Source organism: Pelophylax lessonae (assembly GCF_965119305.1).
Source record: "Pelophylax lessonae genome assembly, chromosome: 6".
Lineage (NCBI taxonomy): Eukaryota > Metazoa > Chordata > Amphibia > Anura > Ranidae > Pelophylax > Pelophylax lessonae.
The window spans coordinates 116,431,648-116,458,743 of NC_138773.1; the positions used below are offsets into that span (position 1 = coordinate 116,431,648).

Sequence of the window (27,096 nt, forward strand, 5' to 3'; positions counted from 1 at the left end):
CAGTGACAGCAGCTCATCACCCACAGGGGAAACTACAGCAGGGACTGGGGATGGGGAGGCTGTAGGGGGTTAGTTAACTTTTACATTTTTTCTGTAAAAGTGAAATGTAATTTTAAGCAGTGGCAGAACTACCAGGGTCACAGCAGTTGCACTTGCGACCGGGTCCTGGCATTTCGCCACTGTGGGGGGCCCCAAGACCCGGCATCTTCCAATGTACCTCCAGCTGGCAGCTAACTATACAGTGGAGGGGGTGATCGACAGCTCTGTGATGTCCGCGGGATGCCCCCCTAGCTAGCAGTTCAATTCCCGAGTGTTAGTGTATACAGTGGCGAGGGGAGGGGCCTCTGACCCGGGCAGGCACCAGATTTAGTGCACAAGTGAGTCGCTCTGGTTGTGCACTCTTGCTGATACCTGCCTGGGTCAGAGGCTCCTCCCCTCTCCACTGTATACACTGACACCTAGGAAGTAAACTGCTAGCCGGAGGGACATCCCACGAACATCACAGGGGAGCAGTATGTACAAGGGCTGCTTCTTCTAGGCTTCTCTCCTGTGAGGTAAGCCCAGCACCTGAGCATGCTGTGCGTCTTTCTGTAACAATGCCCACCTGTCACATTGCCCCCCCCCACTTGTCACACTGCCTCCATCTGTCAGACTGTCCCCTCTTATCACGCCAACCCCCCCCCCACCTGTCACACTGCCTTTCTCCTATCAAACTGCCACCCCACCAGTCACACTGCCCCCCACCTGTCACACTGCTCCCCCACCTGTCAAACTGCCCCCCCACCTGTCAGACTGCCGCCCTTTTATCACACTACCCCCTACCTGTCACACTGCTCCCCACCTGTCACACTGCCCCCACACCTCACACTCCCCCACCTGTCAGACTGCCTCCCTCTTATCATTCTGCCCCATCACACTGCCCCCCCATTTGTCTCACTGCCCCCACACCTGTCGGACTGCCCCCTCTTATCGCGCTGCCCCCCACCTGTCACACTGCCCCCACCTGTCACACTGCTCCCCCACCTGTCAGACTGCCCCTTACTATAACACTGCCCCCTACCTGTCACACTGCTCCCCACCTGTCAGACTGCCCCCTCTTATCACACTGCACCCCACCTGTCACATTGCCCTCCCACCTATCGCACTACCTCCCTCACCTGTCACACTGCCCCCCCTCTTATCACACTGCCCTCCCACCTGTCACACTGCCCCCAACATGTAACACTGCGCCCCCACCTGTCACTCTGCCTCCACCTGTCACACTGCCCCCGCACCTGTCACACAGCCCTCCTTTCATTACACTGCCCCCGTCATACTGTCTCCCATCACACTGCCCCCTTGCCCCATATCCCTGTCACGGAACCATGAACCAGACGTACAACAACAGATAAGTGAAAATAAGACAGCTTTATTGAAAAACAAGCTATAAAGCAAAAGTCCAAACGGATGGCGAAACCGATGCATAGTCTTTGCGAAGCCAGGGGTCAGGAACCAGCAGGGTAGTCAGACGAAGCCAGGATCAGGAACCAACAGGGTAGTCAGACGAAGCCAGGATCAGGAACCAACAGGGTAGACAGACGAAGCCAGGAACAGGAACCAGAAGTAGCAGCAGTCTTAGTAGCATGTGAACACAGGAGGACCAAGCAGGGAACTGAAGCCACAGACCTCCTATATATATATGAGCTAGGCATCCAGCTCCTCCCAGTGGGAAGGAGGAGCCGCAGGGTGGGAGGCTACAAGAAACCCAGAAACCAAGATGGCCGCCAGCACATGTCAAACGAAGGAGAACAGCAAGAAGGTAAGACCATGACAGTACCTCCCCCTCAAGGGCCCCTCCTCCGCGGAGTAAAGAACGGTTTCTGAGGGAAGCGTGCGTGGAAGGCTCGGAGCAAGGCAGGAGCATGGACATCTGCGGAGGGAACCCAGGAACGCTCCTCTGGACCATAACCACGCCAATGAACCAAAAACTGCACCCGACCGCGGACCAGGCGTGAGTCCAGGATATTGCTCACCTCATACTCCTCACGATTGCCCACTCGGACCGGACGAGGCCGAGGAACCGAGGAAGTGAAACGATTACACACCAGAGGCTTCAACAGGGAGACATGAAACACGTTGGAGATCCGCATGCCAGGAGGAAGCGCAAGGGCATAGGCTACCGGGTTTACCCTGCGAAGCACTCGGAAGGGACCAACAAAGCGAGGCGCCAGCTTGGGAGTGGGCACTCGAAGGTTGAGGTTGCGGGTGGACAACCATACACGGTCTCCGGCCTGGTAGGAAGGAGCAGGCGCTCGTCTGCGATCAGCCTGGAGTCTCTGGCGCTGCGCAGAGACCTCAAGGGACTTCTGGATCTGTACCCAAGAAGCACGTAGGACGGAAAGGTGATCCTGCTGATCAAGTCTGGCAACCAGCGTGGGTAGCGAGGATGGCCCTGTACCGTCAGAATTCATGGCTTGGTCCTAATGTCACGGAACCATGAACCAGACGTACAACAACAGATAAGTGAAAATAAGACAGCTTTATTGAAAAACAAGCTATAAAGCAAAAGTCCAAACGGATGGCGAAACCGATGCAGAGTCTTTGCGAAGCCAGGGGTCAGGAACCAGCAGGGTAGTCAGACGAAGCCAGGATCAGGAACCAACAGGGTAGTCAGACGAAGCCAGGATCAGGAACCAACAGGGTAGACAGACGAAGCCAGGAACAGGAACCAGAAGTAGCAGCAGTCTTAGTAGCATGTGAACACAGGAGGACCAAGCAGGGAACTGAAGCCACAGACCTCCTATATATATATGAGCTAGGCATCCAGCTCCTCCCAGTGGGAAGGAGGAGCCGCAGGGTGGGAGGCTACAAGAAACCCAGAAACCAAGATGGCCGCCAGCACATGTCAAACGAAGGAGAACAGCAAGAAGGTAAGACCATGACAATCCCCCCCTAGTCATACTGCACCCCTCCTGTAACACTGCCTCTCCATCAATCTGCCCCCTCATCACACTGCCCCCTTCTGTCATATATACCCCCCTCATGTCACACTACCTCCTGTCATACTGCCCACCTCTTGTTAAACAGCCCCCTCTCTTCACAGTGCTCCTTCATTACACTGCCCCCCTCTTATCACACTGCTTCCCACTTATTACACTGCCCCCCTCCTGTCATACTTCCCAGGTACTCTTTTTCTGTCACACTGCCCCCTTTTGTCACAATATTCCCCTGTCATACTGCCCCCTCTTATCACACTGCTCCCCCCTGTCATACTGCCAACCCACCACACTCCCTCCCATCACACTGCCCCTTCTTGTCACACTGCCCCCCTTTCTCTCACAGTGCCCCCTCTTATCACACTTCCCCCTCCTGTCATACTTCTCAGATACCCTTCTCCTGTCACACTGCCCCCCCACCTGTCATACTGCCTTGCACCTGCCACAATACCCCCATCATACTGCCCCCTCCTATCACTATTTCTCCATCATACTGCCCCTGTCACACTGCCCCTTGTTATACTGCCCCCCTCCTGTCACAATACCCCCCATCATACTACTTATCCGTCACACTACCACCCCTGTCATACTGTCCTCCTCCTGTCATACTACCCCCTTTTTGTTACACTAACCCCCTTCTTTAACAGTACCCCCCCTTCGGGCCCTTTTTTTTCTGAATGGACACAGTGAGTGATCGGTATCGCACTCACTGTGTCCATTCATACCTGAAGCATAGTAACTGTTTACTATGCTTCAGTTTGTGAATGAATAGGAAGCTGTTTACAGAGCTATTCCTGTCCATTCATTCCGTGCTGAGACTGCAGAGATGGAGATTAAGGGCCCCAGACTTGGAGAAAAGGGCCCCTGCCAGGGTCGGGGGCCCTTCATGATTTCTTGCACCGGGGCCCTGAAGGTTCTAGTTACGCCTCAGACTTTAAGTTTTGGTTAAGGCTGGGGAGAACACCTGTCTGAGTTTCACTGCTTTTCAGGGTTCTGTTAGAGAAATTTCTCTCCACTCTCTGCACTGTTGACAATGGTTTCACCAAACAGGAAGCAAGGTAAAATCTGCATCATGGACATCGATAGAAAAAAAAGGTTGCAGGGGTTCTAACCGTTTCTTACTCTGCTAAAACATATATTTTTTCTTTCTCAGTTAATGTTACAGATTTACCCTCACTGCCTGTCTGATGAAATGGGTGGAGAAGCAAGTTACATAGAAACATAGAAAAGTGACAGCAGAAAAAGACCAAGTAGTCCATTGAGTCTGCCCATTTTTTTTTTGTTAACTTTATTGTCTGTTGAGTGTAGATCTACGTTTGTCCCAAGCATGTTTGAAGCCATTGACTGTCTCATTACCTCTGCTGGTAGTTTATTCCAAGCATCATTCAGCAAAGGGAAAAAAAGCGCTTTGGGTTCAGGCTTATAAGAGATGAATGGTGATGCACACAGTCTGTGAAAAGGTTATTCTGAAAAGTGTGACTCTACACAGCAAATAAATGGTTATTCTAATCATCAACTACCCTTTCAGTAAAACAATACTTTCTAAGATTAGTTTTGTACTTTCCTCCAGTTAGTTTGAGGTCATGTCCCTGTGTTCTTGATTATGGTTTCATATTGAAAAATCTGCCCTCCTGAAATGTATTTACTCCCTTGATGTATTTAAAGGTTTCAGTCCTGTCTCCCCTTTCCCTTCTTTCCTCCAACTGTACATATTAAGTTCCATGAAGTCACTCTCAATATGTTTTCTCACCCAAACCATTTTTGTTACTTGTCTCTGGACTCCTTCTATTTTATCAATATCTTTCTGTAAGTGAGGTCTCCAGAACTGGACATAGTATTCTAAATGAGGCCTCAGTAAAGTTCTATAAAGGTGAATTCTCCCTGCTGGTGACCCCTCTAGTGATGCATCCTACTGCCTGGTCAAACTGTTTGCTCATTTTGCAATCATCTGAAATAATTACCCCCACATCTTTTTCTCTGTAATTCTGGCCAACGATGTACCCCCAATTTTGTACTCTCTCCGGGAGTTATTTTTCCCTAGGTGCATTATTTTTCATTTATAAACATTGATTTTCAGTCTCCACTGCTTTGACCAATCTTCCAGCAATGCCAAATCATGTTCCATGTTACAGACACCTCCAGGGATATCAACCCTGTTACACACCTTTGTATCTTTAGAAAAAAAGACATACCCTACCCAACAAACCTTTAGTTTATATCACTTACATATAGATTAAATAGAACAGGACCCAGTACAGAGCCTTGTGGTACACCCCTAGTAACTGCTCTCTGTTCCGAGTGAACCCCATTTACAACCACACTCTGGTATCTATCCTTTAGCCAACTGTATACCCACTGAACCACCCAAGGGTTAAGTCCTAGCTTGTACAAAATTTTGTATTAGATCATTATGTGGAACGTATCAAATGCCTTACTGAAATCAAGATATGCTATGTCCACAGCACCAACCTGGTTATATAGCCAAAAAATTCAATCAGATTAGTCTGACATGATCTGCCCTCAGTAAAGCCATGCTGCTTTGGGTCCAGCATATTGTGTATTTGCAAGTGATTAATGATCCTTCTTTTCAGGAATGATTCTATTAACTTGACTACAATTGATGTTAAACTTACTGCCCTGAAATTGCCAGCTTCTACCTTGCTGCCCTTCTTGTAGATAGGTACAATATTAGCTGTCCGCCAGTCATTGGGTACGTCTCCCTTTAGAAGAGATGGATAAAGATCCGTTATCGGTCCAACAACTATACCTCAATGTTCTTAGAACTCTGAAATGAATACCATCAGGGCCCATTACTTTACTTTATTAAGCCCTTATTAAGTGAGTTCCCCTAATACATCTGTCTCCAGAAATCCTAGCAATGAACCGTCAATACTAGAACCAAAACGATTCCTCAACTTGTTATTTTTAGTGTGATTTATTTCTGAGAAGACTTAACAGAAGTAATTGTTTAAATGGTTTGCTACATCTAGGTTATGAGAATTCTTTTTATAGGAGCCCCTTATAGTGGAAAATCCCAACATTGTAATCTTCCTCCTATTTGGCTGGACATACTGTATATTTTAGAATCTGAAGCTTGAAATTATTGTTTAACTATACAATACTGAACAAAAAGATCAGATTTTCATGTAATACGGATTAGCATTCAGTATTCTTGCAGGATTGTATGGGTACCATGAACTTATCTTCTGCAGAAAAAAAAAAATGACCTTCCTGTTCAGATCAGAGAATGAGAGCAGCAGAGCCTGAATGCATTAAGTATTATTAAAAAGGACAATTTTCATTAGTCCTTGGCACAGTATGAGTCATGTATGGCAGTATTAGATGCTACCACTCCATATATATATATATGTTGAAGGCTTAGAGACACTTCATTTGCTGCTGCTTTTTTTTCCTGTCCATAATTTTGGATGATTCCGTTTGTGTTCAGATTCCCCTTTGCACTTAAAAAGAATATAACACTTGGGTAATTTGCTATATTTGCTGTAAACTAATTTTTTTTTTACAAATAAGGTGTAAAAGAATTAGTGGGTTATTAGAAAAAATTGCAAAAATGTGGTAGTTTTGGTCAAGAGTACTTGCAGACACAGAAATAAGCATTGATAGAGCACCACATGTCCTACTGTTCTGGGCGAGGACCTACAGGGAACTAGAAACCTTTATCAGTGAACTTAATGGAACATCAGGATAACATATACGGCCACAAAAGATAGCCTCCCATTCCTTGACCTGATTATAACTCAGGAAGACCGAAAATTATATACAAAAACGTTTAGAAAAGAGACAGCAGCTAATACACTACTGATGGCGGATAGCCACCACCCAGAGTCTCTAATAAGGGGGAGACCGGTTGGTCAGTTTCTGCGTTTAAAAAGAAATTGTACAAAATCAAGTGACTATCAAACAGAGGCCAGAGACCTCCATAGACTGTTCAAAGAGAGGGGTTACTCACATGGTACCATCAAGAGAGCCTGCAAGAAGGTAGCTATAAGGGATAGAGCAGGCTTTTTCAACCAGGGTGCCCAGGCACCCCAGGTTGCCTTGAGGTTTCTTTAGGGGTGCCTTGGCAAAACGCCTAAAAATTGCCCAATAGTTGTATACAAGCTGGCATGTGGATGAAACCTGCCTTTTAGTTACACAAAATCACAGATTTTCATTGTGCACTATTACAACCTTCTAGCTGTCGGCGTCCTCACAATCAACAGCATCAATAGTCGATAAGGAGGATGTCAGTTGTCTACACATAGGTGTGCGCACAGGGTGTGCCAGGTTTGCCCAGGCACACCCTAATCACCCTGTGCAGCACAGATTCCCCCTACTGCCCTGGCTCCCCTCCCCCTTACCCCCACAGCTCTTCCGGTTTCTCTTCTCTCCTCTCCAGCCGGCTGTTGCTGTGGGGATGTTTTAGGATGAGTGGGGAAAGGGGCCGGTAAATATATAATTTGCCGGCCCCCTCCCTTTCTGAATGAACATCGTGAGTGATCGGTAGTGTGTGTTTGAGATTTGGTGTGCGCACCCTAATGCATTAGGCTGCGCACACCTATGAGTCTACAGACCATCCTTGTTTGACCCTGCCCCTCTCCATCAGTGTTGGGTTCTCCTTAGCTGAGTGATGGAGGGAAAACTGAGGGAGAATAGAAACAGTGGACTACTAGTCAGTACCAATTTGCAATAGTATATTTACTTAGAAAGAATAAATCACCTCTAATGTTGGGTGTCCTACTTGGACTTTTGGATGTTGCTGCATTATTTAAAACTATTAGAATAGCTTTTACATTTTAGAATGGGGTGCCTCAATATTGTCTATAATTTTTAAAGGGTGCCTCAAGAATGTTTCTAATTTTTAAAGGGTGCCTTAACTGAAAAAAGGTTGAGAAACACTGTGCTAACCCCATTCTTCTTGCCCACAAGTACAGGTTTACAATGAAAGGATCAAATAATAAGCACATAAAAAGATATGTAGAAAAAGGAATGAGTGTGCATAGAAGTGTCTTGGAATCACTGAAAGCACATTTAATTGACGTTAACCATATCTGAGTGATCACTGAGGGTTTTTTTTTTAATATGATTCCTTATATATATTTGGAGAAGCTGATATTGCAGCTGTCAGATTCATTTCAAGCAAATCATTTTGAACATTGTGTTCTGCACGGATGCTGTTTTTCTGCTTGCTGTGTCGCCCTGGCTGCAGTGACAGATGTTTCAGCCATGGCTATCATGATGAAGCAGTTCTGCCTGCTATAAGGACTGCTCTTACAGCTCTGACCAGTGCAGTAACCAGGGTAACTAATGTTCAATTAACGTTCTCCTTACAGACAGCTGTTTTTCCACAATTATGCTCAGTTATTAACTCAGCTAAACACTATACTGTTTGTCACTGATTCTTAATGGTATGCAGAGTTCCACATATCCAATCCTAGCAATCTTCTGTTTTAAAGACACATTTTAGTTATTTATGAAAACTGTACATTTAAAGTGAACCTGTTTTTATATTACACAACACAAGCAGACACAGACATCTAAATTCTGGCATATGGAGGAAACTCAATTACCTTAACAAATCTCCCCTAGTTTTCTTAGGGTCCTTAAATCGGGGAAACTTAAAGTGGTTGTAAAGGCAGAAGGTTTTTTTTTTATTTTTTTATCTTAATACATTTTATGCATTAAGATAAAAAGCCTTCTGTGTGCAGCAGCCCCCCAATACTTACCTGAGCCCCCTCTTGATCCAGGGATGTCCACAAATGCCGCAGTCATCTGGGACTCTCTCTCCTGATTGGCTGAGACACAGTAGCGGCGCCAATGGTTCCCACTGCTGTCAATCAAACTCAGTTAGCCAATCAGGAGGGGGGGGGGGCAGGGCTGAACTGCGGCAGCTCTGTGTCTGAATTGATATACTGAACTGCAGCTCAGCTCGAGTGCCCCCATAGCAAGCTGCTTACTGTGGGGGCACTCAAAAGGAGCGATGGCCAGGAGATACAGCCAGAGACCTGAGAACAGGAGGATCTGGGCTGCCCTGTGCAAAACCCCTGTATAGAGGAGGTAAGTAAAACACAGTGTTTCTCAACTCCGGTCCTCAGGGCACACTAACAGGCCAGATTTTAAGTATTACTTTGGGGGGAGGGGGTGCAGACTAGAATACTGCAATCACTGAGCAGCAAATTATATCACCTGTGACGTATTTCAGTTTTCAGTTACAGTAGTTTGCCCTGAGGACCGGAGTTGAGGAACACTGGTATAACATGTTTGTTTTTTTAATAGGAAAATAAAAGGACAATTTACAATCATTTTAATGCATTCTGTGCATTAAAATAAAAAACCTTCATGTGCAGCCTTCACATGAGTAGCCTCCTAAGGTCTAGTTCACACCACATGCTGTCCAGTGCGTTTTTTTTTTCTGCATCAAAAACACATGGAAAATAGATTATATGGTTTCCAATGGCAAAGTTCACACCAGTGCTTGCAGTTCCAGAAAAAAAGTAAAACATTCTGCATTTTTCCGGCACTAGACTGAACTGGAACACTGTAAAACGCACCATAAACGCACCTAAACACACTGGTGCACACGTCCTTATTAGAAAGTAAAGAAAAAAGAGGGGAAAAAATCCATGGGACTGCATCAAAAACATACCAAAAATGCATCAAAAACTGGAATGCATCAAAAATGCGTCAAAAACGCTCATGCAGAAAACCATCTGGAACACATCTGGACTGCATTACTATAGTGTGAATTAGCCCTAATACTTACCTAAAAGTCCATCTAGATCCAGCGATGTTGCACGAAAGACTCAGCTGTCCAGGAATCCTCTCCTCATTGGCTGAGAAAGGAGCATGGCGCCATTGGCTCCCGCTGCTGTCAATCAAAGTCAGTGAACCAATAGGAGAGAAAAGGGCGGGGGCGGGGCCCCGGCTCCCTGTTTGAGGGGACAGACAGAGCAGCAGTTTGGCTCAGGTGCCCCCATAGGCTGCTTGCTGTGGGGGCACTGAAAAGGAGGGAGGGGCCAGGAGCACTGACAAGGAACCCAAGAAGAGGAGGATCCAGGCTGCTCTGTGCAAAATCACTGCACAGAGCAGGTAAGTATAACATGTTTGTTATTTTCAACAAAAAAATAAAAAAAATTAGACTTTAGTATCACTTTAAAGTAGTGTTAAACCCTCAGTGTTTTATAGCTGAACACATTAAGCACAAAAAAATAAACATTCCCTAGTAAAATAGTTGTTAAAATTCTTACCTCAGAACTCATCATTTAGAAAGTTAAATTCTGCTAGCTCCTGCTTTGCTTCCCTGAATTAACCACTTGCCGACCACCTGACTGGGAAAATACGTAATTACTTTGAGGTTTAATACCAGGGTTATGGCTGCAGCTAGATGCCATAATCCTGGTATTATTTTTTTCCCTCTGGTATTGGTATTTCTCATAAAAGTGGTCCGAGCGGCTCATTCGTCACTGGATCACATTTAGAAGCAGCAGGAGGGGTCGTTCCCCCCCTCCCCCTGATACTTCCCATTAGTTCTCGGGGTTACCTGGCTGACCGGGAAGCCCAAGAACCGATCTGGCACTGGCTGCGGCTGGGCACAGAGATGGATGAAGGAAAGATGGCCTCTTCTCTTCTGTATGGAAAATGAACGCATGCGTAGTTCACGCCCACATATGTAAACAGTGTTTGCACCACATATGCCAACACCAGCAAAAGTAATAATTCTAGTACTGGACCTCCTCTCTAACTCTAAACTGGTAGCCTGTAGATATTTTTAAAGCGTTGCCTATGGAGGTTTTTAAGTACCATAGTTTGGCGCCATTCCACAAGCGTGCAATTTTAAAGCATGACATGTTAAGTATCTTTTTACTCTGTGTAACATCATCTTTCATATGTTACAAAAAAATTCTAGTATATATTGTTTTTTTTTTTTTTAATTTATTAGTTTATTTTTTTAGTTTAAAAAATTGCTGCACAAAAACTGTGTAACATACAAAATGTCAACAACCTCCATTTTATTATCTAGGGCCTCTGCAACAAATATATATATATAAATATATATTATGTTTGGGGGCTCTAAGTAATTTTCTAGCAAAAAAAATGATTTTTTTACTTGTAAACAAAGAGTGTCAGAAAAAGGCCTGGTCTCTAAGTGTCACAAAACTTTGGGTCAAAAAAAAAAAAAAATAATAATAATATTCAAATATGTATTCTTAGATCAAAAAAGTACCTTCTATTGTGTATAGCCTCCTCCAGATCTCCAAATCCTTTTTTTTTTTTTTTTTTTTGCTGCTGTGCTCCAGTATCCTTTTAGACGGTGGCTATGTTCATTCTACATGGTGCCACCATATGTAGGAAAGTAGCCACCCTTTTCCTCACTTCTGAGGTGGAATGTACAGTACAGAGACATTTGTCACTCCCAAGGCGCATAAAAACACACTGTATAGGCCTTTTTGCCTGTGTAAATGAGCCCTAAATCACACTATTTTGAAGAAAAAAAAAAAAGCCATGCGATGATTTAAAAAAAAAAAACGGCTGTACCTCAGCTCTCTGCTTAGGCAGCTTAGATCAAATGGTCACCAGCAAGAAAACTTACTGCAGAGGATCCTTTGTTTTAAATCAAACATGAGGAAAGACTGCTTCAATGTACATAGATAATTGCAAACTATACATGGAAACAAGGGCTATAAATCATTGACACACATTAATGTGAGTATTTTTACGTTGATTTTTTTTACACGTGTAGCCAGGTGCTTGGCTAGAGACAGAAAAAATATAAGAAACTGTCTTGCAGTGCTTTTTGCTCAAAAGACTTGATTGTTAGCAGCACTGAATCCTGGGAGGCGAAGTTTGGGAATAAAAAACTCTACTATGATAATATTGGACTACAATTCCCAATTTGAGCCAGGTATAAGGAGAGGGCTGTATTTTCACAGGCTGAGTATTAAGGGATTTCCTCTTTGCTGTGAGGAGACTGAGGTGTGCTAATCACTGCTCCTGCATTGTACACATCAACCTGCTACAGACCATGTGCTGAGTCACTCAACGCAAATCCAGAAGTGAGCTGACATCTGAACAGCGGGACCCCTGTTGCTGTGTCGCTGGGACTGGTGAGAGAACACAGCTGTCATTAACCTGTTGCTGCTAGCAAAGACTGAGCGCATAGGGACTGGCCATCTAACTAGCAGCGTTATTTACTGCATGCAGACTTTACTGGGACTGTACTCATGTGCACCACCGTAAAGATTGGGCCCCAACCCTAGCCAGTTGAAGAACTAGGGATAAAGACTGCTTACTCAGATAGCTGCCTCACAAGAACTTAGCCTATTGTCCATAGTAAGAGGTACCTCTTTAGAGAGTTTTAAATTTCATCACTGCCATTCATACAGAGTATATATATATATATATATATATATATTGTGGGAGATTAGCTCACAGGGATCACCTTTCACAGGAACTTAAGGCCAGCACGCAGGTAGTTTCTTTAAAGTCTGGTGGATTGCCAGCTTTATTTCAGCAGAGGTTTGCAAAGATACAAAAAAACAACAAAACAATAAAATAAATCCTTGCCGTCCGGCACTAAACTAAACAATGGTTATCCTCACTATACAGTGTGGGGCTGGTCCCCATCACCCACAAAACACATAGTAAAGCAAACCTGTTCTTTTGAAAGTCCACACACAGCTCCTCTCTCAGATTCCCCTCCTGAGTCTTAGGCAGGCCAGAGCATTTCTGTGCTCTTTTCCTGTTAATTTAAAGTCCACCTGAGCATGGACTCAGGTAACTCACAATCTCTGGACCGGAACCTAGCCTGTCACAGAGGCTGGAAAAACCCGGGCCGGATTCCGGTTCAGTCTCTCACCACAGAACGTATGCGAGGTGAAATATAGCGATTATCCACTATCTCACCTCGCATACCGTCACATATCCTCCCCCTCTGCTCAAGCGCCGGCGATTGAGCAATAGACCCAATCATACAGTGAATGCGGGAGAGGGCATCCGCATTGTTTTGGAGCTTGCCCGGCCTATGCTCTACTGTAAATTTGAACGGCTGTAGAGCCAGGAACCATCTTGTCACGCGGCCATTTTTCTCCCTGTTGTCACACATCCACTTTAGGGGAGCATGGTCAGTGACCAACTTAAACGACCTCCCCAACAAGTAATACTTCAGGGAGTCCAAAGCCCACTTAACAGCAAGACATTCCTTCTCAACAATAGCATAGTTTTTTTCATGCTTGTTTAGCTTTCGGCTCAGGTATACAACCGGGTGCTCCTCACCACCTCTGATCTGGGATAGTACAGCACCTAGGCCCACCTCGGAGGCGTCAGTCTGTACCACAAACTCCTTTGTGAAGTCCGGAGTCACCAGCACCGGCAGTCCACAAAGGGCCTGCTTTAACCTCTGAAACGCCTCCTCCGCTTCAGGATTCCATTTGACCATGACCGACCCTCTACCCTTCGTTAGGTCAGTCAGAGGGGCGGCAATGGTGGCAAAGTTAGGTATAAACCGCCGGTAATACCCCGTAATGCCTAGGAAGGCCCGAACTTGTTTTTTGTTTACCGGTTGGGGCCACTTTTGAATTGCCTCAATCTTATTGGTCTGAGGCTTGACCAGTCCCCGACCAATAACATACCCAAGGTATTTGGCCTCCTCCAGGCCTATGGCACACTTTTTTGGGTTGGCCGTGAGACCTGCTTCCCTAAGGGAATCTACCACTGCTTGTACTCGGGGCAGATGCGAGTCCCAATTTAGGCTATGGATGACCACATCGTCCAAATAAGCAGCTGCGTATGAGCGATGTGGTCTCAAAGTTTTGTCCATCATTCTCTGGAAGGATGCAGGGGCCCCATGCAGACCAAAAGGCATCCGCTTGTATTGAAACGAGCCCTCAGGAGTGGAAAAGGCAGTCTTCTCTTTGGCTGATTCAGTTAGGGGTATTTGCCAATAGCCTTTCGTTAGATCTAGGGTTGTTATGTAGCGGGCCTGTCCCAACCTGTCCACGAGTTCGTCGACCCGAGGCATCGGGTATGCATCGAACTTGGATACACTGTTGAGTTTCCTAAAATCGTTACAAAACCTGATAGTGCCATCAGGTTTTGGGACCAATACTATGGGACTCGACCACTCACTGTGGGACTCTTCTATTACATCCAACTCTAACATATTTTTTATTTCCTTTGCGACTGCCTCTCGCCTGGCCTCTGGGATTCTATATGGCTTTAAATTTACACGAACCCCTGGTTCTGTCACTATATCATGCTGGATCACATTGGTCAGGCCAGGTAAGGGGGAGAAAAAGTCTCTATTTTTGTACACAAACCCCCTAACATCATTTTGTTGTGCCACCGACAGGGAATCTGTTATGGGGACGTCAGGTGTCACCGGCACCCGGTCTGCTGGGGCCGGAGATGCAGCCAATAAAGTCTCTCTGTCCTTCCAGGGCTTTAAGAGATTCATATGATAAATTTGTTGTGGTTTCCTTTTCCCTGGTTGGTAGACTTTATAGTTGACCTCTCCTATCCTCTCGATAATTTCAAAGGGACCCTGCCACTTGGCTAGAAACTTACTTTCAACCGTGGGAACCAGTACCAACACTCTGTCCCCGGGGCTGAAAGTACGGACTCTGGCACCCCGATCATAGACCCTCCTCTGGGCCTCCTGCGCTCGCTCCATATGTTCTCGTACCAGTGGCAGGACAGCAGCGATTCTATCTTGCATCTGGGAGATATGCTCTATGACGCTTCTATATGGGGTGGCCTCACCTTCCCATGTTTCTTTGGCAACATCCAGCAGCCCCCTGGGATGTCTACCATACAAGAGCTCAAAGGGAGAATAGCCTGTGGATGCTTGCGGAACCTCTCGTATGGAAAACATAAGATATGGGAGCAAAAAATCCCAATTTCTCCCATCTTTGTCAACCACCTTTTTTAGCATACTTTTCAAGGTTTTATTAAATCTTTCGACCAAACCATCCGTTTGGGGGTGGTAGACAGAGGTACGGAGATGGGAGATTTTATATAATCTACACAGTTCCTTGGTAACCCTGGACATAAATGGGGTGCCCTGATCGGTTAAGATCTCTTTTGGGATTCCCACTCGACTAAACACCTGGACTAACTCCTTGGCGATAGCCTTAGCGGAAGTATTACGCAAGGGTATGGCCTCAGGATAGCGTGTCGCATAGTCTAGGATTACCAGAATATGCTGGTGACCCCGGGCAGACTTCACTACCGGCCCCACCAGGTCCATGCCGATCCTCTCAAAAGGAACCTCGATGATTGGTAGAGGGACCAGGGGACTGCGAAAATGGGGCGATGGTGCCGACATTTGGCATTCAGGGCATGATTCACAGTACCCCCTGACATCTGCATGTAACCCGGGCCAGAAAAATCTTTGGGTGATTCTCTCCCTGGTCTTTTCGATACCAAGATGTCCCCCCATTACATGACCATGGGCAAGGTCTAGGACCAACCTGCGGAAGGGTTTGGGAACCAGCAGCTGTTCAACCTCATCCTCTCCCCGTTTTATCACCTGATACAGTAAATTGTTTTTAATGGCCATGTAGGGAAAAGACACCGCCCAGTGAGGATCTACTGGTTCCCCATCCACCATCTTAGCGTTTTCTCTGGCTCTAAGGAGGGTGACATCTCGTAATTGCTCGGTACAGAAATCCTCTCTCCTGACTTCTAAGTCGGGTACCACATTCTGGCTACTCTCATTGTCAGGTCCAGAAATGTCCTCCTGTTCATTACCCTCTGGCTGGGAGCTAGCTTCCAGGTCCTCCGGCTCCCCAGCCATGACAGGGAAAGGAAGAGGATCTCCAGCTCCCTCGATTCCCCCAACAGGGTTTCCTTCCCTTTGGCAAAAAGGGTCTGGTGAGAGTTCCTGTGCTTCCGGAGCAGGGGGAGCTCTCTCCACCAGCCTCCCCTTGTTCTCCCACAACCTCCAAAAATGGGGGAAATCCCTCCCCACTAAAGCTTCATGAAGTAGCGAAGGCACCACCCCCACTGAATGGGTCACACTGCCCCAAGGGGTATCAACCTCAACCACTGCTGTCTGGTAGTCCCGAGTGTCCCCATGGATGCAAATGACCCCAATGGTGCTGGGGTGTAATTTTGTGGGATTTACACAATCAGTTCTGACTAGGGTCACTACACTTCCAGAGTCTAGCAGGGCTGTGAGCGGCTTTCCATCCACTGCAATAACACACATTTGCTTTTCAATGCGACTCTGACATGAAGCAGTATATGCGACCTGTGCAAACAAAGATATGCGTCTTTTCCTATAAGCAAAATCGCATTGCATAGGTTCATCATTTATAGGACAGTTTGCAGCAATATGCCCAAATGCATGGCAGCGGAAACACTGTATGTGCTCTATCCCCAGTCCTCTTAGTGGTCCCAAAGACCTTCCTGGCTTCTTTGGCCAGTCTCCAGGCCTAGGACCAACAGTCTCATTAGCGGTAACAACAGTCTTATCTAGTTTCCCCGTGCACTTTAACCCTGGAACAGTCTTACCAGAACCGCTGGGTGATCTTGCACCCCTAGACACACTGAAGTGGGGCGTAGACGGGTTCACCAAGTCCTCCGTAGCACTGTACCTCTCCACTAGGTCCACCAATTCGGTTGCAGTTTTGGGGTCCCCCTGTCCGACCCACTTCCTCAGAGCAGCAGGGAGCGCGCGCAGGTACTGGTCCATTACCACACGCTCCACGATCTGGGGGCCTGTCAAGGTCTCTGGTTGCAACCACTTTTTGGTGAGGTGGACCAGGTCAAACATTTGAGAACGGGGTGGCTTGCTGCTGGAATAGGTCCACTGATGCACGCGCTGGGCCCGGACTGCCATGGTGACACCCAAGCGCGCGAGTATCTCCACTTTCAGAGTCTCATAGTCCTGGGCCTTATCTGGGTCCAGGTCAAAATACGCTTTTTGCGATTCTCCTGTCAGAAATGGGGCTAACAGACCCGCCCACTGTTCGTTTGGCCAACCTTCACGTGCAGCGACTCTCTCAAAAGTCGCCAGGTATGCTTCCACATCATCGGCCGGTGTCATCTTTTGCAGGTGGTACGAGGCACGTACCAATTTTGGTTCAGCTAGTACAGGAGATGCAACTTCTTTCTTTAACTCTAGCAGAGCCTCTGCAAACTGCCGGTTCATCTCCTGCTGGGCTGCATGTTGTGCTGCAGCAACCTCCTGTTGTGCTGCCTGTTGTGCTGCAGCGGCCTCCTGTTGTGCTGCCAGTTGTGCTGCAGTAGCCTCCTGTTGTGCTCTAGCGGCCTCTGCGATTTGGCGGTTTGTTTCTCGCTGAGCTGCATTGGCCTGTAGCAGGGCCTTTAGCATTTCCTCCATCTTTAGAAAGTGCCCGCTGAGTCCACCACGTGTGGGAGATTAGCTCACAGGGATCACCTTTCACAGGAACTTAAGGCCAGCACGCAGGTAGTTTCTTTAAAGTCTGGTGGATTGCCAGCTTTATTTCAGCAGAGGTTTGCAAAGATACAAAAAAACAACAAAACAATAAAATAAATCCTTGCCGTCCGGCACTAAACTAAACAATGGTTATCCTCACTATACAGTGTGGGGCTGGTCCCCATCACCCACAAAACACATAGTAAAGCAAACCTGTTCTTTTGAAAGTCCACACACAGCTCCTCTCTCAGATTCCCCTCCTGAGTCTTAGGCAGGCCAGAGCATTTCTGTGCTCTTTTCCTGTTAATTTAAAGTCCACCTGAGCATGGACTCAGGTAACTCACAATCTCTGGACCGGAACCTAGCCTGTCACAGAGGCTGGAAAAACCCGGGCCGGATTCCGGTTCAGTCTCTCACCACAGAACGTATGCGAGGTGAAATATAGCGATTATCCACTATCTCACCTCGCATACCGTCACAATATATATATATATCCTACAGGATAAATACATAGTATATAGCCTACTGTTTACAGAGGAGTTATTACAGCTGTTGCTGTTACTGTTTTCTAATACCGTTACTTATTGCTAATTAAGCTGCATATAATTCAATTATATGCTGCTATAGCCTAGGAAATATATTATCTAGTGAACAGTGATTGACCTTATCCTTTACTTACTCATTTATGTGAATGCTCCTATTTAATGCAACCTGTAACAATATATTGGGTTTCTTTGCCACTAACCAGTCTGATGTGTGCTTTTTGATACTGAACCTTAGTTGTGTGCATGTGAACTAAATTTTTTCTCTCAGTAGCAGTGCACTATCCATTTTCTTAACCTGCTGTGTCAGTGGGGCTGAGACTGTTCTCAGAGTCGAAGTAGAAGAAAAGAGCATCTAATTTACCAGGTGGCTCCTGTGGGGGAAGTGCTAGATGTGGGGGTGTCGTCCAGGGATATCATTGTTCTAAATGTATAAAACCAAGACAATGAGCGAGAGACAATCAACGTGGACACTGCTATGACTGCGGAGTGATGCCAAGAACAAAATGGTTGACTGGGGTCAAGTGTGTTGGTCAACATGCCTGGCAAGAACTGAACTGAAGGGCAGATCCAACAACTAGTGACAGCACTCATTCTGACCAGCGAGTATTCATACTAGACATAAAAACTGATTAAGTTCCTTCTCACACCTATATACTTCTATAATGGAGAAGGGTGCTAGTCTGCAGCTGACTAATGACATTCAGTCCCACCTGGTTCAACTAAGAGTGACAGATGCTGGTCACATGCCTGATAAAGGGGTCCTGTGTGACTCCAAAAACTTTGCTATTTGCTGTAATAAATAAATAAAGCCACTAAATAAAGCTTTGGACTCTTTCAGGAGATCCTTTGTATGCTAATGACATTCTCTTGCTCTGACTAGACATGGTTCCAGCCGGTAGTCGCTTCAGCACCCAGTAAAAGGGAATAGCGCGTTGCCTCAGAAGCTATTCATAATCTCAAACTCAGTCAAAAGGAATGTACCACATACGTATGAATACTTAAATATCCTTCAAGATGACCTCTTATACCAGTTTGAACATACCTTTCAGAATGGGGGGGGGGAATTAATGAGGCACCTTGACAAAATAATGCATAAGCTATTGTTGATGAAAGATATAGACCCTAGATCAGTAGATGAAGTTTGGGCGCAACAGGTTTAAGGGAAGCTCAATCCTTACATCCTATTATTATTCAGCTGAAAACTTGAGGGGGTGGTGGAAATTAAAGTACCTTGAATGAATCAGGACTGTTCGAGAAGAGGAAGCCATGCTGGAATCCAAAAAAAGAAGAGATCGGAACCTGTTGTTGGAGTGAGGATGGTTAGTGCAGTCAGTGGCAACTCCGAGGCAGAGCTTTTGTAAACCCAGATGACCCAACCATATGGATATGATTACTCTACTGGTGACCAAAATTTTCTCAAGGCCCAATCAGTCTTTGGAAGCGATTTGCTTCAACTGCGGACTGGTGGGACACTACAGACATGTATGCACAAGGCAAGACAAGTGTGAAAGCCAGCACCAAGAGCGAAACAGGTGCCCACCTCAAACAGCCACCTGCAATTTTAAAGAGACAAAGAAATGTTGTTCTGGTTTAAAACCTCCTGAGTCGCCTCCTGAGTTGCAAGATAATGCATAAAAACTTAGAAAAGAGTGCAGCAACATAAACCCTTTATTTAAAACCATCTGTTTTAAAATAAAAATGTCCCTGTACAAATGAAATATCAATATTTAGCTGCAGTCATGTGATTGCCAATACCTGCATCAGGCTTCTTTCTCTTTGGGAGAATGGGGGTGTCTACTGACCTACATTACCGCTATCAAATGTAACCTTGAAGGAAGTGTCAGCACTATTTCCTTGGCCAACAACACCTCTAGGGTTGGAGACATATGTGCGATGGTGTGGTGTCTCTGATCTTTGAAAATAGAAGACATGGCTTAGAGGGCCGAAAACACGGCAGTAAATTCAGCAGTACAGTTTTACTGTTGATGGCCCTCCACAGGAAATGTGAATTCCATGCAAACACTGGCAAGATCAACAGGTTAGTAATTGCAAAGGCAGATAAGCTTCTTGAAAAGGTATTTTATTGGTCAGGCAACGCACTGACACCTTTGCTGCCATTGTGCTATGTGCTGGGCGTTCAGTGTGACCCTGCACTTTTAAGGAGGGGTGGGCTCCCTCCAGTCACCTGTCCTCCATCTATCTCATCAGAATGCATGTGCTCCCATTGTGGAGACTCTTTAAAGGTAGACTTAGGGACTGCAGATATCAGGGTGCCTTGTTGCGGCCTGCAGCTTACGCATGTATTTGCAAATGTGTGCAACTAAACCCCTGTTTTTAACGCATACTGTGAGACAGGTTAATTTGGCTGGTTGCTGGCTGGTTGGTAAGTAGTGACTGGAAATCCCTTTGCTTTTTTGAACATAGTAATTGCAAAGGCAGATAAGCTTCTAGATAGATAGTGAACAAAGGGTGTACAGTGTCTTGAAAAAGTATTCATACCCCATGACATTTTCCACATTTTGTCATGTTACAACCAAAAACTTAAATGTTTTTTGGGGGGATTTTATGTGATAGACCAACACAAAGTGGCACATAATTGTGAAGTGGAAGGAAAATAATAGTTTTCCACATTTTTTTACAAATAAATATCTGAAAAGTATGGCGTGCATTTGTATTTAGCCCCTTTTACTCTGATACCCCTAACTAAAATCTAGTGGAACCAATTGCCTTCAGAAGTCACCTAATTAGTAAATAGAGTCCACCTGTGTGTATTTAAATCTCAGTATATATACAGCTGTTCTGTGAAGCCCTTACATGTTTGTTAGAGAGCCTTAGTGAACAAACTGCATCATGAAGGCCAAAGAACACACCAGACAGGTCAGGGGTAAAGTTGTGGAGTAGTTTAAAGCAGGGTTAGGTTAGAAAAAAATATCCCAAGCTTTGAACATCTCAAGGTGGAACTGTTCAATCCATCATCCAAAAATGGAAAGGGTATGGCACAACTGCAAACCTACCAAGACATGGTTGTCCACCTAAACTGACAGGTCAGGCAAGGAGAGCATTCATCAGAGAAGCAGCCAAGAGGTCCATGGTAACTCTGGAGGACCTGCAGAGACCCACAGCTCAGGTAGAAGAATCTGTCCACAGGACAACTATTAGTCGTGCACCTCACAATTTTGGCCTTTATGGAAAAGTGGCAAGAAGAAAGCCATTGTTGAAAGAAAGCCATAAGAAGTCCCGTTTGCAGTTTGCGAGAAGCCATGTGGAGGGACACAGCAAATATGTGGAAGAAGGTGCTCTGGTCAGATAAGATCAAAATTGGACTTTTTGGCCTAAAAGCAAAACGCTATGTGTGGCGGAAAACTAACACTGCACATCACCCTGAACACACCAGCAGGGATAGGGAAGCTGGTCAGAGTTGATGGGAAGATGGATGGAGCCGAATACAGGGCAACATTAGAAGAAAACCTGTTAGAGTCTGAAAAAGACTTGAGACTGGGGCAGAGGTTCACCTTCCAGCAGGACAACAACCCTAAACATACAGCCAGAGCTACAATGGAATGGTTTACATCAAAGCATATTCATGTGTTAGAATGGCTCAGTCAAAGTCCAGACCTAAATCCAATTGAGAATTTGTGGCAAGACTTGAAAACTGCTGTTCACAGATGCTCTCCATCCAATCCGACAGAGCTTGAGCTATTTTACAAAGAATGTTAAAAAATGTCACTATCTAGATGTGCAAAGCTGGTAGAGCATACCCAAAAAGACTTGCAGCTGTAATTGCAGCAAAAGGTGGTTCTACAAATGCATGCCACACATTTCACATATTTATTTGTAAAAAAAAATTAAAACCATTTATAATTTTCCTTTCACTTCACAATTATATGCCTATTTACCCTGAATCAGAGAAGCTTATGCCTGGAAAGATAAGATCTTAAGAAAGATTAAACATATAATTTAATGCTTCATAAAGGCATTTGTTATGCATGTTTGGTGTTTTTTTTTTTGAAGTACAAAGGTGTTTTTAAGCCACCCTCAAATACTAAAGTAGTACTCTTTAAAACTCTACACACCTTTGAGCTTATGAGAGCAATGAGGTTAGGGGAGTTCAAACAGATCATTAACAAAACCATTTGCTTAAGTGACAGTATATACACGTGCATTTAGTGAAACATATGTTGACAAAACGTATGTCCTTTATAGTGATGCCCTCTTTATTGTGAGTAGACTCCCTCTGACATGGCAGTTAAATGAATAATCATGATTTTTCCAGTTAGTAATTTTCCTGCTAGTGTCACTTTCATTGCAAACAGAAATAAATAGTAGTGATGGAACACATAATTGGCACATTCTCAGGACATCAGTTCCTTTGAATGTACCGTGCATCTATTTATACTTGACGTAAAGGTAATAGATATCACTGCAGTTGTAAAACTAGGTTAGCTTTCGAGTCTACAAGTAAAATCAGTCAGGAAACCACTGCTGTAACTCAAAAACATTACCAACACCCTAGATAAAAAAAAACAAAAAAAAAAAACATTGGTTTAACCACTTAAGCCCCGGAAGATTTTACCCCCTTCCTGACCAGGGCCTATTTTGCGATTCGGCACTGCGTGACTTTAACGGACAATTGCGCGGTCGTGCGACGCTGTACCTAAACGAATTTGACGTCCTTTTTTTCCCACAAACAGAGCTTTCTTTTGGTGGTATTTGATCACCTGTGCGATTTTTTGATCATGCGCTATAAACAAAAAAACAGCGTCAATTTTGCAAAAATAACAATATTTTTCACATTTTTTTTATATGAAATTCCCCCTCAAAAAAATGTAAAAATCAAAATTTTTTAACATTTTAGGCCAAATTGTATTATGCTACATATGTTTGGTAAAAAAAATCGCAAAAAGCGTGTTTTGATTGGTTTGCACAAAAGTTATCGCGTTTACTAACAAAGGGAAAGATTTTTGTCATTTTTGTTGTTTTTTTTTTTTTTAACGCGTAATGGCGGCGATCTGCGATTTTTTTCCGGTACTGCGACATTACGGCGGACAGATCGGACCCTTGACTGACATTTTTGACACTTTTGGGGTTACCAGTGACATTACTACAGTAATCAGTGCTATACATATGCTCTGTTACTGTAAAATGACACTGGCAGTGAACGGGTTAACTTTTTTTGAGAGGGAGGGGTGGTGTGTGTCACTAGGGGCGTGATTCTAACTGTGATTGGCTGTGGCTTGAGGTGTAGGAACAGTGATCAATGGTCCTACATAGTAGAACTGTATGATCACTGTTTCTACACAGGGGAGAATGACAGGCGGCTTGATTACATCAGCCGCCTGCCTTTCTCCCTCTGCACCGACGATCGCCGAGTGATCCGATGTCCGCCGGTCACACGCGCGGGGGGGGGGTCCGTGACTGCGCGGGAGAGGGAGCGCGTGCTCACTCCTTAGACCCTCACAGGCTAGCGACGTAGTACTACGTCGCAAATTCGTCACACGCGCGGGGGGGGTTCGTGACCGCGCGGGAGCGCGCCTCCAGGGGTGCGCGCTCGCTCCTTAGACCCTCACAGGCTAGCGACGTAGTACTACAAGCGGTTAAATATATTATGTGGCTTTTCTCAAGTTTCTGAAGTTAGATAACCTCAGCCTCCTCACATGATTATGTACTATATTGTAATTCTTATGCTGTTCATAACTTTATTGCACTATACTGAGGCTTGGTTCACACTTGTGCGAAATGGATTTGGGTTTCCCCGCATTCAGTTTGCATGATGACAGGAGAGTGTTACTGGCTCTTAACGGAGTCGGTTCGCACACCTCTGGGGCGGCCGCGATCCCCACTGGAAAAGGGTCCTGTGCGTCTTTGATCTGTTTCAGGTCCGAATTAAGGCAAAAACCTGAAATGGAAAACAGGGATGCACCGGACCCCCTGCTGTGAGCCGCTTCCGCAGCTACTGTGCACCTGGCCTAAAGAAATGCTTTTATCGCTTTCTCTGTCCTAAAATATTTTCGGGAGTTCAGCTCACCAGCTAGTAAAAGCAAAAAATCTTTATTTGCCAAAAGGTAAAAATTAAACTGTTTGACTTCAGCATACAATAAACAAAACAGTCCAAACTTCTGGTACACAAAATAAGACTTTGTTTCACTGCCAGCATAAGCAAGAAGATTCCAAATTTGTGCTTGTCCCAGAACAGTAATGAAGGGGAAATCTTCCAATGAATATACTAGTTCTGGTGAACTTGGTGACAATCAGGGATTTCTTCATTTTGGAGGCATGTTCTTTCACTTTCTGTATTGGCTATAGGGGATACAGATGGCACAAAAATAAATAAATAACCCTCTCTTACTGTATCCAAAAAAAAAAAAAAAAAGGTTTGTCTTTAATTCTGCTCTAATAATGGGAAAGGTATGGCTAATGCCAGTAGTGATTTACTAAAACTAGAGAATTCCTATTTTTTTTTGTAAAAGCTTAATTGAACAAGCTGAAGTTAGAAGCTGATTGGCTACAAAGCACAGCTGCACCAGATTGTGCACTCTCCAGATTTAGAAAATCAACCCTATTGTCTTCTATGAGGGTCAGCAACTGGTCAATTGCAGGCAGGTGACCGGTAGAGAAAGATCTTGTCCCTGCCTTGCTGACCCCCCAACTGGCAGAGCTGCACAGCAAAGCAGAGACGTGCCACAGCTAATTGTAGCCAGCAAAGGCATTCCTGACCCTACAGCACATTTTTTGCTAATGTAGTGCTGTGGGGCAGGGGCTGCCTCTGCTGCAGGATAGCTCAGCGGGGGTTCAGGCCCTTGTGCAAACATGCCTGAGCTCATCCCAGGAGTGTACTGTGCTTATCACAGCTGGCCCTTCTCTTAAGGTTATCCAGGCATTTGCGAATCACATAATGGGGAATGGACGAGAGAGGAGGGCTGACTGAGATCAGTACTAGAACAGTGAACACAGAATAATGTATCGTGCCCTCCTGACCCCCCCCCCCGAGTGGTGTGTGGTTTGATCATGGTACTGAGCCCTCAGTACCATGATCTCTTAACCCCCCTGCCCAGTGCTCTGTTGAACCACTATCCACTGCCCTACTTTTCTCTGTATACTGCTTTTCATAATACTAACCTCTGTACACTGCCCTAAATACTACTGGCCTCTGTACACTGCCCTGCTTACTACTGTCCTCTGTACACTACCCTGCTTACTACTGATCTCTGTACACTGCCCTGCCTACTACTGATCTCTGTACACTGCTCTGCATACCACTGACCCCTGTACACTGCCGTACATCCTGCTGACCCCTGTACACTGCCGTACATCCTGCTGACCCCTTTACACTGCCGTACATCCTGCTTACCCCTGTACACTGCCGTACATCCTGCTGACCCCTGTACACTGGCGCGCATACTACTGCCCAATGTACAGTGTGCAATGCCTTAAACTAGTCTAGCAAGTCAGCCTGCAGTTCCAGTGGTTCTGCCTTCATGATGGACTTGTGGTGGTCGCTAAAGCTTGCTTTTAAGGTAGGCTAAATTTTACAGAGATATTTGTTTTATTATATTTTTCAAAGTTTTCTCTGTGTCATCCTTGTGCTTACTTTTTATTGTTTTATTGGGGGCTTGCTAGTTGAATCCTTAAAAAAAAAATGGCATTGCACCCAGGCGATCTTTGATATCCATCATGTTGTCCAGGTAGCTCTAAACTGCTCACTGATTGATTGCTAGATGGTACATACTTACCACTCACTGATTGGTTTCCAGAGGTTACTGCCCATTATTACTGCTCACTGATTGGTTGCTAGAGGTGACTGTGCATCATTGCCACTTACTTATTGGTTGCTAGAGGTTACAGCACATCAATACAGCTCACTGGTTGGTTGCTGAGGGTTTTAGCACATCATCTTCTAACTGCCTGCACACCATGGATTGGGGAGGTGAGGGGACCCACCGATAGACAGACAACTCCTAGAACTTGCTATTAGGAATGAGCAGAGCACGCATATAGTGCAACTCAGGAACATGTTGGGGAGGGGGACTCGAAGACTGGAGGAGCCAGGAGCACCGGCAGGGGACCCATGAAGAGTAGGCTCGAGGCTGCTCTGTGCAAATCCATTGCACAGAACAAGTAAGTATAACATGTTTATTGTTTAAAAAAAAAAAAACAACAAAAAATGAGACTTTAATATCACTTTAAGATGCACTATGAGTTACATACTTCTGACCTTTGCACTGTCTGCATTTCTTTATTGGCTAATATTATTGTTTGTTTAAATGAATGGATATTACTGATTACCGCAATCATTTTTCTAATTACTAAATTGCTGTTTAGGGATTCAAAGATAGCTCATGCTGTAAGAGGCTTAAAAACGTACAGAAATTATTTACATCAATAAGACAATAGAAAATAAAAAAAAATATGGTTACTTTGATGGACAAACTGTAAATAAGCATGTGCTAACAAACTTCTTTGTATCAGCAAAAGACTTAGAAACATGTTCCATTAGTTCACCAGTGGCAGCAAGCTCTGCTGAGGATTTTTTGGAGGGGCAGAATAGACATTTCCATAACTTGTACAAGGAAATATTTTAAAATAAAATAGGAAATAAATCTAAAGCCAATTTGTTTTTTGTTTTAAAAAAATAAAAAAGTAAAACCCTTGTCAGATCAAAATCAGCCCAATTTTTTAATAGTGAAGAAAGGTTCTGGGCATACAGAGCAGTGAGGTTACTGGGAAAGTACCGTAGGTGCCTAAATATGTAATGCAAGTAGTGGCCCAATTAAAGTGCACGATTTCTTATGAGTGTTTTCACTCAGAATTTGTGAGTATGACTATCAGTGGACAACCCGGCCATTACAGTTAGAGAAGAGGTCTGATAATGGTTTGTTTGTTTTGACTCTTGCTTTCAGGACAGAGTACATGGCCAGGATATGGGAAATAGGAAAGTCTCCTAATTCTATATGTCAGAACACTACCTCCATAAAGTTCCAGCCAATGTGGTTGAAGGCCTTTTTTGGTAGTGAGTGTTTCACTGATATTGATTGTGCATACACTCATTTCCAGTTAAGTCTTGGAAACAGGTAGGTAGAGGATCTTTCAGGAATAAACCCATAGTTCCTAGCTACTTCATGATAAAATCCCTAATTCTCATTCCCCCACTATCTGTAGAGAGCAATTTTGGCCAGAG

At 44.9% G+C, this 27,096-nt stretch overlaps 2 protein-coding genes across 3 annotated transcripts in view; one reads left to right on the forward strand and one right to left on the reverse strand.

The window, feature by feature from the left end:
• The window catches only part of SYT17 (synaptotagmin 17), a 244,243-nt gene that overhangs the window by 84,243 nt on the left and 132,904 nt on the right, over positions 1-27,096 (forward strand). The gene's annotated exons all lie outside the window — the stretch shown is intronic.
• On the reverse strand, positions 4,396-17,127 carry LOC309557689 (uncharacterized protein; the record flags this gene model as incomplete). Its single annotated transcript, XM_082260467.1, has 2 exons — positions 4,396-4,456; positions 16,337-17,127. 2 exons carry the CDS (start codon positions 17,125-17,127, stop codon positions 4,396-4,398), a joined length of 852 nt encoding a protein of 283 aa, XP_082116593.1.